This window comes from Heteronotia binoei, chromosome 4, assembly GCF_032191835.1.
Source record: "Heteronotia binoei isolate CCM8104 ecotype False Entrance Well chromosome 4, APGP_CSIRO_Hbin_v1, whole genome shotgun sequence".
In the NCBI taxonomy this organism is placed as follows: domain Eukaryota; kingdom Metazoa; phylum Chordata; class Lepidosauria; order Squamata; family Gekkonidae; genus Heteronotia; species Heteronotia binoei.
The window spans coordinates 120,639,146-120,654,217 of NC_083226.1; the positions used below are offsets into that span (position 1 = coordinate 120,639,146).

At 46.8% G+C, this 15,072-nt stretch overlaps 1 protein-coding gene across 1 annotated transcript in view; it reads right to left on the bottom strand.

Annotated features, from left to right (window-relative positions):
* The window catches only part of LOC132570141 (uncharacterized protein K02A2.6-like), a 31,661-nt gene extending 20,493 nt beyond the window's left edge, over positions 1-11,168 (bottom strand). The window contains exon 1 of the mRNA XM_060236574.1: positions 11,127-11,168. Within this exon, the coding sequence (XP_060092557.1) occupies positions 11,127-11,168 (42 nt within the window). The remainder of the gene's footprint in view (positions 1-11,126) is intronic.
* Positions 11,169-15,072: the final 3,904 nt, after the last annotated feature.

A 15,072-nucleotide genomic window follows, 5' to 3' on the forward strand; every position in this document is an offset into this window, starting at 1 on the left:
ATCTGGTAGCTGTAGCCAGCAAGAGATAAAGTCCCCAAAGGCAAGATACACAATATCAATGAACAGCAAGGGTAAAACAATAAAACCAAACATTTAACCTAAGCACTTTTACATGCATTGGTTCTTCTAAGCCCAAATGTTACCTGACCAGACTGAGTCCAAACAAAGTTTCAAAGCCCAAGGCAGGTGTTCCAGCAAGACACTCCTGCTCTAGAATCAAGAAGTGACTGAAAGCAGATGTAATCCAGACAAAGGGCACAAATCAGAATGAAACATCTTCCTTTATGCCAAATGAATCATGTTGGCATGATTCATAGTTAACCAATCAAATATGTTGTCAAGCAGGAGACATTAGCTAATCAAGTATGTCACTAACAGGGGTCATAACCAATCAAGTATGTTGCTAACAGGGGTCGTAACCTTACTTAGGGCCTAAGTAAACAAGACACTTTTCTCCCACCCATGGTTCCTGCTCTAATGAGATGGAATGTGCAGGTAAAACTCCCTCCCTGGGTTCTTGGCCTTTAAACATCTAGGACCAATGACTTCATTCAGTGAAAACCAGTTTGGTGTAGTGGTTAAGTGTGTGGACTCTTATCTGGGAGAACCAGGTTTGATTCCCCACTCCTCCACTTGCACCTGCTGGAATGGCCTTGGGTTAGTCATAGCTATTGCAGGAGTTGTCCTTGAAAGAGCAGCTGCTGTGAGAGTTCTGTCAGCCCCACCCACCTCACAGCGTGTCTGTTGTGGGGGGAGAAGATATAGGTAATTGTAAGCTGCTCTGAGTCTCTGATTCAGAAAGAAGGGTGGGGTATAAATCTGCAGTCTTTTTCTTCATTGGCACCTGTGTTGATTCCCTTCTTTCCTTATCTTGTTTCCTGAAATTGTAGCCAGTGTGACTCCAGTTCTCAGAGAGAGAAAGTTGTATGGTTTTTATTGGCCTCAAACCTGCACCAATGTTTTTTGAAAAGACAAGAGACTGCTAGGCAAGCCAGGGGTGGAGCAAATACCGGTAAGGAATCAGTCTTAGAAAACAAGACTGTTATGCATCCTCACGCAGACATTTAACAGTGATGGTGATGCTGAATGCAGCATTATGGGATTGTCCAGATGGTATCTTTTCCACACTTGGTTAGTATTGCAACAGCTGGTGTCATGGGAAATGTCCCTGTAAACAGTCCATTTTAGCTCAAGAGGCTAGCTGTAGGGATTGCAAATTCCATTTGGGTCCTGCTTCAGTCCCTATCAACAATGAAGAACATTGGGATAAGTGGTCTTGGGTTGGAAGTAGGGTTGCCAACTTCAAGGTGGTACCTGGAGACCTCCCACTATTACAATTGATTTCCAGATGGCCCAGTTCTCCTGGATAAAATGTCTGCTTTGGAGGTAGATGCTGTGGAAGTATACCTTGCTGAGCCCCCCCTTTTCCAAACCCCACCCTCCCCAGGCTCCACCCCCAAATCTCCAGGTATTTCCCGACTTAGGCAACCCTAGTTGGCAATCCATAACATTTGTATAGTCCTGAGATGCCTTGATATCTTAACAGTCTCTAAATCCTAATTGATCCCCATGTGCTTCAGTTAGCAGATGATAATACATTGGGCGTTTTCGCACTGACCTTCAAGTGGTGCGACCACCCTCCTCACACCGGCGGATCTGCAGGGATTTCGCACCAGAAGCGCCGGCGCACCCAAAAGAGCCGGCGACTTCCGTCGCGAAACCAGCTCAAATGGAAACCGCCAAGAAGCAGGAAAACGTTTGAGCTGGTTTCGCGACGGAAGTCGCCGGCTCTTTTGGGTGCGCCGGCGCTTCTGGTGCGAAATCCCTGCAGATCCGCCGGCGTGAGGAGGGTGGTCGCACCACTTGAAGGTGAGTGCGAAAACGCCCTTAGAATGTATATCATATGTTGGAGTGTTGAAGGCACTTCTCATGCATTATTGAAGTAAATTTTGCAACAGATATGCAAATATTAATTAAGACGTTCATATTTTGCACTGTCCTTCTTGAGAGGAGCTCAAGATGGCCAGGTTAGTATTATTTCCCCCAAATGGCAGATGGAGGTCCAAAGACCTCCTGATAACCTTCTCTAATTCATCCCATACATTTGTCTATGTATATATTGATTTTATATGTGAATTCCTTTTGTGGATATTCTTTACAATTACTTAAGGTTTTAAGCAAATATATTTATGCAACTTGCCTTGCCTAGGGTCACCCAATCAGCTGACAGCTGAGGCAACATCAGAACATTATCTTTAAAATCCCACCCCAAGATATTTTTACCCACACTGGGGAAAAATACCGGTAACTGAATGTTTCCCAGGGCAATCAGAAACTGCCTAGGATATGACATTTTGCAGTGGGAAAATGCAGGAAAGGAAAGAGTCAAAAGTCCCTTTCTCTCTCTACTGTCCTCCCCCAAAATCAGTCCTGTGGCTGCATTTGGAAAAGAAAAAATGCTTTAAAACCATCACAGCACTAAACGTAGCTGCTTGTTGGTCCCTTACTGTCTCCATTATAATTGCTTCTGCTATATTAATGTAATGCTTATGCCACCATTGGATATCCATGATAAATAAGTTCCTTGTAGAATGCTTAAGATTTTCAGATGTGAATGACTTTTGCCTGCTATTGCAAAAAAGCTTACTTGGAAGTAAGTTCTACTGAAATCAGTGGAGGCTGATCTGATGTACACTGAGATGACCGTCTTAATTCCCTATCCAGAAGCCTTGCATACAAACCACCAATTCATATGGGTGGTTGGTTTGTAAATTTAACAGCAATATGAGTTTCCAGAAAGGAAGGTATGTGGATTTATTTCTAGCCCTGAATCCATACTTTTACAAAATATTAGAAAATAGATAATCCATATTTCTCTTTGATGTATGAGCTGGCTGAGTTTTTTTTTAAAAGAACAGAAAAATGCAGAACTAAAGGCTTTCTTTCTTTCTTTCTTTCTTTCTTTCTTTCTTTCTTTCTTTCTTTCTTTCTTTCTTTCTTTCTTTCTTTCTTTCTTTCTTTCTTTCTTTCTTTCTTTCTTTCTTTCCTGAGTTATCTAAATTAAACCTACCTATTGCATATGCTCATTTGTAGAACTTGGAAATGTGTAACTTTGAGGACTTCCTGTGAGGTAATTATCATGCTGCGACCAACTAATCTATCACAGAATACTATACCTATTTCATTCTGCTAACAAGTAGGCATCTGACTCCTAAAGACTGCCTTGACCTGACTTACTGTATCTTTCCCATCAGCAGAAAGACTCATATCATCACTGGGCCAAAGGTGAAATGCCTAGGACAATGTTGGAATGAATTTTTGCAGACCCATTTTGCCAGATATTCAAACCACTTCATTCTGAAGTGTGGAGACCTTTAGCAGTGTCCTGTTTATATATGCTTGGAAGGCTGAAGAAAGCTGTCTCTGCTCACCTGGTATGGACAAATGTATCAAATAGACAATCCAGAACAGATTTTTTTTGTTTTCTCTCTTACTCTTACTCTTTCTTTTAGACCTTTTGCTTGACAAGATTATTATTTCAAGAGGAAAGAAATACAGAAGTTGACACTTGTGAGGATGCCATTTAGGTTACTAACTCTTCCAAAGCTGAATAGAATGTTGATGCTTTTGCATACACAGGTGCAATCTTGATATTCAGATGCATATTCAGGGACCAAGTGAAGCTAAGGAATGAAGACTATAGTCATAGATACAGATTGGGTTTCAGATTTCTGCAACTGCCAAGATGTTTTTAGCTGTTGCCAGTTTTCCATTTGAAATGTTGCATCGTATTTATAGTTTTCTTAATCCCTACAGCAAAAAAGGCTAATATTCATTTAAAACCCAATAACAATTAAAACCCTCCAATAACAATTAAAACCTGCAATGAGCAACTGCTCCAGCTTTGTTTATTGCAGACATAAATAATCATACTCCAATGAACATGTTAGCATCTATGATCTCTTCCCTGAATTAAGGTTGCCTGGAGACTGCTTGCTTTGGCTACTGTAAATATGACATGAATTATGTCCAGGAAATGGTGTCTTACATGCTGGGTTTGAAGTAAATTATTTTCTTCTAATATACCTACACAACTGTCACAAGGAATTACGCTGCAGATTTAGTGATGTTAAGTGTCAATTGTAATTTGGTGACAGCCATTTTATTGGCTATGCATATTGCTCTGCCAGGACCTGCTTCTCAGTATGGAGGCCACCATATCATTAAAAACCAGTGATCCTTTACTGATGACATAATTTGACTGGCAGAGAGAGGAGCAGTGAGGGGCTTGCTTCCACCTGCACAGAATCTGCTGCGTGTCAGAGATGAATTTGCCTTCAAATTAGAAGCAGCACAGCAGACTAGCGTCTGCGATTTTGCTTGATTTCTTTTAAGGAGTTTCTTCGGAATGGTTACAGAGCAGCTGATAGGAGTCTGCTTTAATATGTCAAACATATATATTGTGCAGCCTGTAAACATTTCAAATCTTTTTAGCCACATGGCATACAGTGAGTTATCTATGAAACAGTTTCAGCTGAATTGAGCCACATATCTTCCCCCTCTTTGTACACTCATCTATCCATCCCTCCTTTTGTCTGTAACTCTGCCTCTGCCATAGGTTCACGGTATTAAATTTATCTCTTAAAATGGGGAAAACATAAAACCAGTGTTTCAACTGATAAGATAAATCATACAAGCTGTGTAAAAATTTACAGTAAGAGCAAACCCATAATCGTACATTCTGAAAATTTTATAAACTGACAATTCAAGTTATGTGTTTTATGCTAATACATAGAATAGCAAGATCTAATAAACTCTGATGTACTCATAAATAGTGAAAAACCCGAATAGTGGAAACATGTGTGTGTGCCTGCACACACACACACACACACACACAAGCATGTACTTTGCCTATGAAAAATGAAATAGATTCCTAGACTTTCTTAGCAAATTTAAATCAATACAGCACAATTCCATTTTCAGTATTTAAATTAAATTTTTTGCTGCAAGGCACTGGAAGGAACAAAGCAAAGTACCTTAAAAGAAAGTGTTTCCCTAGTAATTTCACCTCATTTCACACCTATTTTGCAGCTTCTCTTAGCCAATTGGTTTCATTGAATATGCTGACAACGGGTGCACCTATTAGATCTGTCCCCTTCCATAAGGTGTTTTCCCCTTAGAATACTCTATTAACTTTAAATGTGGAAAAAACTCCCCCTCCAATATTACCACAATTCCCAATCTATATTTGCTGTCTCTCTTTCTCTCTCATTTTTACCCTTGCTTGTTCTACTTTAAAAAAAACTTTTCTGAACAATAAACAGCATAAATTATTCAGCCAATTTCGGTCCAGTGGCATAAATCATACTTGAGCCAACATGCTACTTATGACAAATGCTTTGTCTAACAGAAACATACCATGGAAGGTTTAATCAGAAGCCTTAAACATTTCAGACTTGCTTGGCTTTATTCTTGGCAAGAAACAGTTCCTTCTTGTGCTATATCTTTCAAAGCTTTGGGGAAAATGTACATCTTTCCCATGAGAATATTGAGGCCATTTTTATTCATTCTTGGACAGATGACGTTAATAAAAAGAATGTTCTCCTAAAGGAAAATTCAAACTGGCAAATTGTCTCAGATCCTGAAAGCTAGTTCTAGTCCACTTTGGGCTATTTGATGTGGCTTCTAATGTTGTATATTCCATTCTGAAAACATGAACTGGACATTTAGCATCATAACCTTCATTGTGAAATGAGATCTTGCAAATATTTTAACAGAGTAATCTCAGGTCAATTCTGAAATTTCTTTTTAAAAGAGGTCCCCATTAAAATCTGGAACACACAAGTATAAATTTGAATATATGTGTATGATATGTGCTTTAAGAAACAGTCCACATTCTAATTTCCTATAAAATCAGAATACTGCCAGCCTGAAATCTGAAAAAGAGACTCCTTGGATGAGGTGTTCAATATTTTCATCCCAGTTGGGATGAATGAAACAATCTCTCTGTTCAGAAACAAAAACAATCTCTCTGTTCCTACAACACAATCTGATCGCAAACTCCAAACATCACTCTCAGGACATCTGAAGTTACATTATTTCCTGAATATCCAGATTTGTTCTAAATTTGATTGCAAATATTTTGTACCAATGCGATCTCATACAATTTTTGTCATAGCTGTTCTCATCCCAGATACCTACTGTTGCTCATGACTTATAGAGAACATCTCATGGAGAAAAGTAGTCAACAAACAAATGAACTAACTAACAAACAAATGATGTTTTTAACCCTGCTGGTTTTGGTAAGAAAACTGTGACTGTCCCTGTTACTATTAGTACTACTACTACTACTGCCACTGCTACTACTACTAGGAGTAAGGCCCATTGTGGAAAAAAAATGCAACGGGCTCTAGAAGGAGGCTCTGGGCAAGTGCCTGCCACCCTTGCTGTCTTCCCACCCAATTGAAGGCATTAACCTCCCCTCACTTCAAGGGGAGCTTATCTCTGCTATCTAGAGAGCAGTTGTAAATCTGAGTGATCTCCAGTGGTTCCCTAGGAGGAAATGGCATTGTACCTGTCTGAGGTTCCACCCCTTCTCAAACCCCACCCCTTAAATATCCAGGAATTCCCTAACCTGGAGTTGGCAACCTATCTTCTTTCCTTTATCTGCTCCTCTGACTTCAGCTTTCCATCTCCTTCCCCCTCCCTGCAGCTTCTACATAGGCTGTCTTTCTCCACAGCGGAGGGTGGGGAACGAAAGCTGCTTACATAATTCTCTTCTGCCCCCTTTGATGTGGACAACAGCCCTGTGAGGCAGGTTAGGATGGAAGTCTGTGACTGGTCTGAAATCAGTCAATCAGCTTCCACAGCAAGGACCTGGGTCCAACAGACCCCAATATGAAGCCGTAACTCCTATGCCTTTCTCAAAGTCCACCACAGAGTCTCCAGGAATTTCCCATCAACATGGAAAGGTACCACTGAAGGCCTCTGGGCAAGTGTCTGCCACCCTTGCTGTCTTCCCACCCACCCAAGTGAAAGCATTCCCTCCCCCCCACCTCAAAGGGAGCTGATCCCTGGCATCTGGAGAGCAGTTGTAATTCTGAGTGATCTCCACCCCTCACCTGGAGATTGGCAACAGTGGTTCCCAGGAGGAAATTGTTGGTTTGGAGTCTATGGCATTGTACCTCTCTGACCTCAAACCCTGCCCTCTCCAGGCCTAGTCCCTTAAATCTCCAGGAATTTCCTAACCTGGAGTTGGCAACCCTATCTCCTTCCCTTTATCTACCTCTCTGACTTCAGCTTTCCATCACTTTTGCCCCCCCTGCAGCCTCTATATAGGCAAATTAGTCATTCTTCACAGGGGGGGGGCACCAAAGCAGTTTACATCATTATCTCCCCCCATGTGATCTGAACAACAACCCTGTGAGGCAGGTTAGGCTGGAAGTCTTTGACTGGTCTGAAATCAGTCAGTCAGCTTCCACAGCGAGGACCTGGGTCCGGCAGACCCCACTGAAGCCCTAACTGTTATGCCCTCCTCAAACTCCACCACAGAATCTCCAGTAATTTCTCACCAACCTGGAACTGGCAGCCGTAGTCAGCACTGGGCTCAATGAGTTCTGCCTCAGAGCAGGCCCGTAGCCACAGGGGGGCATGGCCCCTCCACCCAACCCCCCTCAACATGTATGGCCCCTCTTTTCTCCCTCCCTCCCCCCGCCACTGCCGCTAGCCCCCTCTGGCTCGCTGCTGCCCCCTTCCAGTGCAGCCACCATGGCAGCACTCCGCTCGCCTCCTCCTCCTCCGGCTCGCCACAACTAAATCTAAGTCCTTCTGGCAGCTTCTTCTTGCAGCCCGTGCCTGCGTGTTTTGATGAAACGCGCAAGCATGGGCTGTAAGAAGAAGCAGGCAGCAGGTCTTAGTTTTGTGGCAGGGGCAAACAAAGTGCAGCAGCGAGGGGGGGGCAGCAGCGAGCTGGAGTGCCATGGGGGGGGGTGATGGGGACGAACGAAGTGCGGCAGGGCAGGTGAGTGGAGTGCTGTGGTGGGGGGGAGCGGCGCGCGGGGGGGGGGGGTGCCCGGCTAGGACACTATTTGCCCTAGAGCCACTTCTGCCCCCACACGATCTCCCCACTGCTCTTGCTGCCCCGTGGCCCCCCCCACCATTTTTTTCTTTGATGCCCCTCCACCAGAAATTTTCTGGCTATGGGCCTGCCTCAGAGGCCTGTAGTGAGACCTTTCAGACCAACAGTCTATCTCTGACAGACTGTTTAATAGGAAGGAGTAGTCAGCCATTACATCAGCTTACAGCATTCTCCTCTCCTCTCCCCCCTTTGATCTCAACAATCCCATGAGGCAGGTGAGGCTGGTTTGAAATCACCCAGTCAGCTTCTACGGCCCTCACCTGGAGATTGGCAACAGTGGTTCCCCAGGAGGAAAGGCCTCCCTCAAAGGGCTTAGGAATTTCTGACCAATGTGGAAAGGTACCACTGAATGTAACCTTGTTTTTATACAATGGAATGTTACTGTTACTGTTAGCCGCCCTGAGCCTGCCCCGGCGGGGAGGGCGGGATATAAATAAAATTATCTAATCTAATCTAATCTAATCTAAAGGCCTCTGTGCAAGTGCTCCCCCCAGACTTGTGTCTTCCCACCCACCCACGCAAGTGAAGGCATTCACTACCCACCCCACCACTTCAAGGGGAGCTGATCTCTGCCATCTGGAGAGCAGTGATCTCCAGCCCTCACCTGGAGATTGGCAATAGGAGGAAATGCCTGTCCCTCAGAGTCCATTCTGTCATGTGAGCCCATTGTAGCCTAATTGGAGTAGAAAGAGTGAAGAGTATTGGCAGGTGGAAAGGGCCCCTCCCTGCTATGAATGAACATTCCTTTTGCCTCAGTTGAAGAGAAGGAACCCTGCTGTTTTCTCATGAGCACAAGCCTATAGCTGGGGGGTGGTCTGGGAGGGCCAGGCACCACAATTCCCCCCCCCCCCTGTTTTACACCCTCACATCTCCTTGCCCACCCTCAGACAGACTGTCCTGGACTTTCTACAACAGGCCCTGAGGAGAGGTCGTGCTGATCAGTAAGCCCCCTTGTCAGCAGAGAACTGTCTCCTTCAAAGGTCAGTGGGCTTATGCTGGAGTTATTGCCTGATGGGGCTGGCGGTGGGCAGGGAGAGCAGAATCAGCCAATGGTATGGCAGAGACAGTGTGAGCCAATCCTGTGCAAGCCACATCTAACGAATGAAAATCCTCAGAATTGCCACCACGGTTGGGCTTTTATTTATACAACTGATTATATTCTACCCATTCCCACGTGGGGGCTCAGGGCGGAGCACAATATAATAAAATCACATTAAAATCATATATTAATAAAAGCTATTACAATTATTTCATAAACAAATAGCTCGGCAAATAGCTCAGCAATCAGATATGCTAGCTTACTAGCATTGCCTGACTGACTCAATGTTAGTTCATGAGAAGTTTAGGTCTAGATCACAATTACTTGGTGCAAGTGCATTTTCACTGCACTTTGCCACAGCTATTTCTCTTCTTTATCCCTTCTAACAGCATGTACAGTAAAATATATGAACGATGTACTGTCTATGGTTGTCTTGAGTCTCCTGCTGTTGGGGTAAACAACATGTCTTGTCTGTCTAATATTCCTGCATTATTTGTCTTTGCTTGCCTCAATGTTGAGGAGTTCATATAATTGGGTGCCTGCAGCCCGCTGCGCAGTGGCTGGGCTGCAAAGGCATGAGTTTGCCTCCCCGGACGGGGAGAGACAGAGGGCGCTCGTTCTGGCGCGCAGGTTGGGGAGTGAGGTCTGGTTGATTGACAGCCAGACCTGCGCTCCTCTCAGTCTGTGTCAGGTGCATCTTCGGCTTGGACGTCTTTGAAGAGCTCTGTGTTTCGCTGGCTGTCTTCGGCGTCGGGGGCGTTTTCGTCAGCGTTGACTGGGCTGGTGTCCTGGCTGAGTCCTCTTGCTTGGAAGGGGGATGGTCAGGCGCGGGCCTCGGGAGTGCTGAGGGGGTTTTTTATTTCAAAGCGGGCGGATCGTGTGGGCTTTTTTGGAGGCAGGCGCGGGCCCCTTGAGCAGTTTGTGGGCAGAGTGTTAAGCTGCGTTACTGCAGTCATAAGCTCTGCTCACGTCCTTATATCCCAACAGCTGAGTTTTGGGGTTTGAAGGGGTCTGGATTAGGGCCTTTGAAATGGCTCCTTTGAGGTGTGGGATCTGGCTGGGGTTCCTGTGGGGTATTTCCCTGGGTGCCTGGATCGTTTCCGCTGTGCACATTAGGGGCCAGTTGTTTGGCTTTGGCGTGTGTCCTGGTCTCCTTTATTAATGGAAAGCTGGTTTGGGGGGCTGGTTGGGTGGACATTGTGGGCTACATTTTCTGCCTGGTGACAGGGTTGTTGGCCATCTTGGGTCCATTCAATAGAGGGGGCGGCGGCCATTTTAGGTACTGTTTTGCTCGGCAACAGGACTGTTAGCCATCTTGGGCTTATTCAGCAGTGGGGGTGGCGGCGGCCATTTTGGGTTTCATTTTTGCCTGGTAACAAGGCTGTCAGCCATTTTGGGTTCATTCGATAGTGGCAGCAGCCATTTTAGGTGCCAATTCTGCCCGGTAACAGGGCCGTCGGCCATTTTGGGGCTCATATGGCAGTAGAGTTCCTTAAGAGTTTGTATTGCAATCATGGCTGGTGGTAGGGGGTCTGGGGAGTCTAAGGGCAAGAAGCCGGCACCCAAGACACCTAGGGCACCGCCTAAGAGGCCTCCACCTCCTGCATCTTCATCTGATGAGAAGGGTGATGGGGTGGTGGAGGCTAATATTATGAGCAGATTGAGGGCGCTTGAGCAAGCGTCAGGTCTGCCTTGTCCTGGGGGGCTGGACGGAGCTGGGACATTCAGGAGGGGTCGCCAAGCCAACATTTTGACTAGGCTTTCTCTCCTTGAGAGCAGGTCTGCTGGTGCATCTATGGATGCAGGGTCCAGTGGGGCAGATGCGACAGCAGCTGCTGGAGCGTTTGGTCTGGGGATGGCGGTTGTTCCTTCTGGATGGTCTGGTAAGTTGGCCGGAAATTTACAGGTTGGTAGTGGTCAGGCTTGGCCATGGGGCCCTGGTGGTCCTACCTTATTGGCTGGACAAGGTTGCTCCTTATCTAGTTCGGGCATGCCTTCTGCCTCGAGGTTGGGGTCCCCTTTTACATGGCCTGGGTTTACTGGGCAAGGGGGGCCTTGCGGGGCTTGTGCGGGTGCTAGCCATTTGGGTATGGCTAGCCCCTTTATAGGGGCACCTTCACTTTATGGGATGGTGCCTTTCGCTTCTTTGCCCTTTGGTGATGTTGCTCTACCATTGGGTGACCACCTGCTCCCTGCAACACATGAGAAAATATTAAACGTGTGATCTGGACCCATGCCCCTCCTGGTTAATTAAGGCCTGCCGGGAGGAGCTAAGATGCCCTATACGGGACATCATAAATAGATCTCTTTCAGAGGGCTCTTTTCCAACACCCCTGAAGGAGGCAGTGGTCCGCCCTCTCCTGAAAAAGGTTACATTAGACCCAGCCGAATTGGCTCACTATCGGCCGGTCTCAAATTTGCCCTTTTTGGGCAAAATTATTGAGAGGGCTATGGTGTTGCAGTTACAGAGCTTCTTGGATGACGCTTCCACCTTGGATCCATACCAGTCCGGCTTCTGTCCGGGCCATGGGGTGGACATGGTGTTGGTCGCCCTCAGGGATGATCTCCGGCGACATCTGGATCGAGGCGCCTCGGCAGTACTGCTGCTGTTAGACCTATCGGCTGTGTTCGATGTGGTCGATCATCGGCTGCTGACCCGCTGCCTCGCCAACGCAGGAATTCGGGGGCTAGCCCTACAATGGCTTTCCTCCTTCCTTGAGGGTCGGGGACAAAGGGTGGCAGTTGGAGGAGAGATGTCCCAGAGACACCCACTTAATTGTGGGGTGCCTCAAGGGGCAGTTTTCTCCCCAATGTTGTTTAACATCTTTATGCGCCCCCTTGCCCAGATCGCTCGGAGACATGGGCTGGGTTGCCATCAGTACGCTGATGACACCCAGCTCTATCTATTGATGGGTGGCCAGGCCGCCGACACCCCTATAGATTTGGATGGGTGGACTGGATTAAGCTGAGTGGGCTGAAGCTGAATCCAGCGAAGACAGAGGTCCTTTGCGTGGGTCGTGGCGGGCTGGGCGGGGGAGATCTCCCTGCCGGCCTTTGACGGTGCATCACTGATACCAGTGCGCACGGTCAGAAGCCTAGGGGTGCTACTGGAGTCCTCCCTGACAATGGAGGCACAGATAGCAGCCACTGCTAAATCCGCCTTTTTCCATCTTAGAAGGGCGAGGCAGTTGGCACTCTTCCTAGAACGTAGCGACCTAGCAACAGTGATCCATGCAACGGTCACCTCGAGATTAGACTACTGTAATGCCCTCTACATGGGGCTGCCCTTGTGTCGAACTCGGAAACTGCAGCTAGTGCAGAACGCGGCAGCCAGGCTGCTAGTGGGACTGCCCCGGTGGGAACACGCACGGCCTAGGCTGAGGGAACTGCACTGGCTGCCAATTGTATTCTGAGTCTGCTACAAGGTGCTGGTTATTACCTTTAAAGCCCTATATGACCGAGGACCTGCCTACCTTAGGGACCGCCTCTCTCCATATGTTCCCCAGAGAGCACTGAGATCCAGCTCCCAAAGTCTTCTAAAAATCCCTGGACCAAAGGAGGCCACACTGAAAGTAACGAGGGAGCAGGCCTTCTCAGTAATGGCTCCCCACTGGTGGAATCAGCTACCGGTGGAAGTGCGAGCCCTGCGGGACCTTAACCAATTCCGCAGGGCTTGCAAAACTACCCTCTTCCAACAAGCTTATAGGGAACTCTGAATGTGACATCTAGCCATCTGGATAGACATCCCACTGAATATAGCTCCTTTAATTTACTATGGTTTTATAATTTTTATGTAACTTTTAAATTGTATTTTAACTGTATCTTTTATGAATTGTATAACTAATCATGGTATATACCATGACCTGTTAGCCGCCCTGAGCCTGCTCCGGCGGGGAGGGCGGGAAATAAATAAAACTTCTTCTTCTTCTTCTTCTTCTTCTTCTTCTTCTTCTTCTTCTTCTTCTTCTTCTTCTTCTTCTTATTATTATTATTATTATTATTATTATTATTATTATTATTATTATTATTAGAGGAGTATGTAGATATATTTTCCTTGCTATTTAGGGAATTGGAGAAAAAAGATAAGGAGGACTTAGACAAGAAAGAGAAGGAAAAATTGAAGAAGCGTAAGGTGGACAGAACCTGGGCCAGCTGTGGAGGGCTGCGGCCCTTTTCCAGTATTTGGATATTATATATAAGGGCTATACGGCCTTTAGTGGCCCGGCGTGGCTACAGTATGATGAAGAGTTTCGGATGAGGGCTGCCCTTTATCCGTCTCTTCCATGGGACAGGATCCATCAGCAGCTTTGGCTGCAGGTCATGTCCCCTGCTAGGCTTAATCTGGGTGACCGCTCCGACAGCGGCCATTTGGTAAATAGGTCCTCCTCCACTGTGTCAGCTTCGTCAGGCTCTTCCTGCGGCGCTGCGGGGCAGGCGGTTCAATCCCGTTTGCTCTGCTGGGAGTTCGGTTCCCTTGGGGTTTGCAACAAGAAAGCGTGCCAGTTCAGGCACGAATGCTGCTTGTGAGGGGGCTCACATTCCTTTGACGGCTGCCCCAGAGCCAGGGGACGTAAGAACCAGAAAAAGCCTGGGGGAAGTGGAGGAGCCTTTCCAGCTAAAAAAGGGCCCCAGCCCGAAAAGGGTGGGGCCTCTTGAATGGTGGCTGGCAAAGTATCCCAAAAGGGCTGATGGTTTGTATTTGTTGGAGGGTTTTAAGTTTGGTTTTAGGATCCCATTTCATGGGCCTAGAGTTTCATTTCTTTCAGGTAATCTTAAGTCAGTGCTGGGTTTGGAGCACGTGGTTAGAGATAAAATTGCTAAGGAGCTGGTTGAAGGAAGGGTGCTGGCCCCCTTTTCTTGTCCTCCAGTGAGTACTCTTAGAGTTTCTCCTCTGGGGGTGGTACCCAAAAAGACGCCTGGCGAATTTCGTTTGATTCACCACTTGTCTTTCCCAAAAGGAACGTTGGTGACTGATGGGATACCTGAGCATTTATGCTCGGTTGCGCAGTCGTCGAGGGTGCCCCTTCAGAAGATAGTTGAGCTAAGGGCTAGGATTTCTACTTTTCTTCTTAAGAGGAAAGTTATGTTGTTGGAGTTGCAGCAGCTGGTTGGGCACTTCAACTTGCTTACAAGTGGGTTGCTCCTGGTAGGGCTTTGCTTAGAAGGCTGTGCGATGCTATGGCAGGATTACGCTTGCCTCAGCATAGAACTAGGGTCACACGCAGCATGAAGGATGATTTGGAGGTTTGGCAGGAATTTTTGGAGTCCTTTAATGGAGTCTCTTTTTGAGGGATGATTTGAGGCTTGAAGCTGAGCTCCAGGTCATGTCTGATGCTGCGGGATCGTTAGGTTTTGGGGTCTACTTTTATGGACATTGGTGCATGGATAGTTGGCCTGACTCCTGGGCGCTGATGGGTGTGAACTGAGATCTTACGTTTCTTGAGTTCTTTCCCATTTTAGTCATGGTTTGGCTGTGGGGGAAGGATATGGCCAATCACACAGTGCATTGTTGGTGTGATAATATGGCGGTTGTCCACGTCATTAATTCCCTTACATCCAAATCCGGGCGGGTTATGCGGTTGGTGAGGGCCTTCACTCTGTGCTGTTTATGGCTTAACATTTTGTTTTTAGCCAGGCATGTTCCGGGTGTGAGTAATGGGGTGGCTGATGCTCTATCTCGTAGACAGATGGAGAGGTTTCGTCAGCTGGCCCCGGAGGCCGACAGAGAGCCGGCTGCAATGCCCCAGGAGCTATGGCTGATTGGAGAGACAAGGTGTGCAGAGCGATAGGTCTAGCCATTGCGCCTAGCACTCGGAAGTCTTATGAACGGGCTGTGCGGCAGTTTGAGGACTTTTGGGCGGAGGTAGGGTATCGCAGGGTTTGGCCCCTCCCAGTC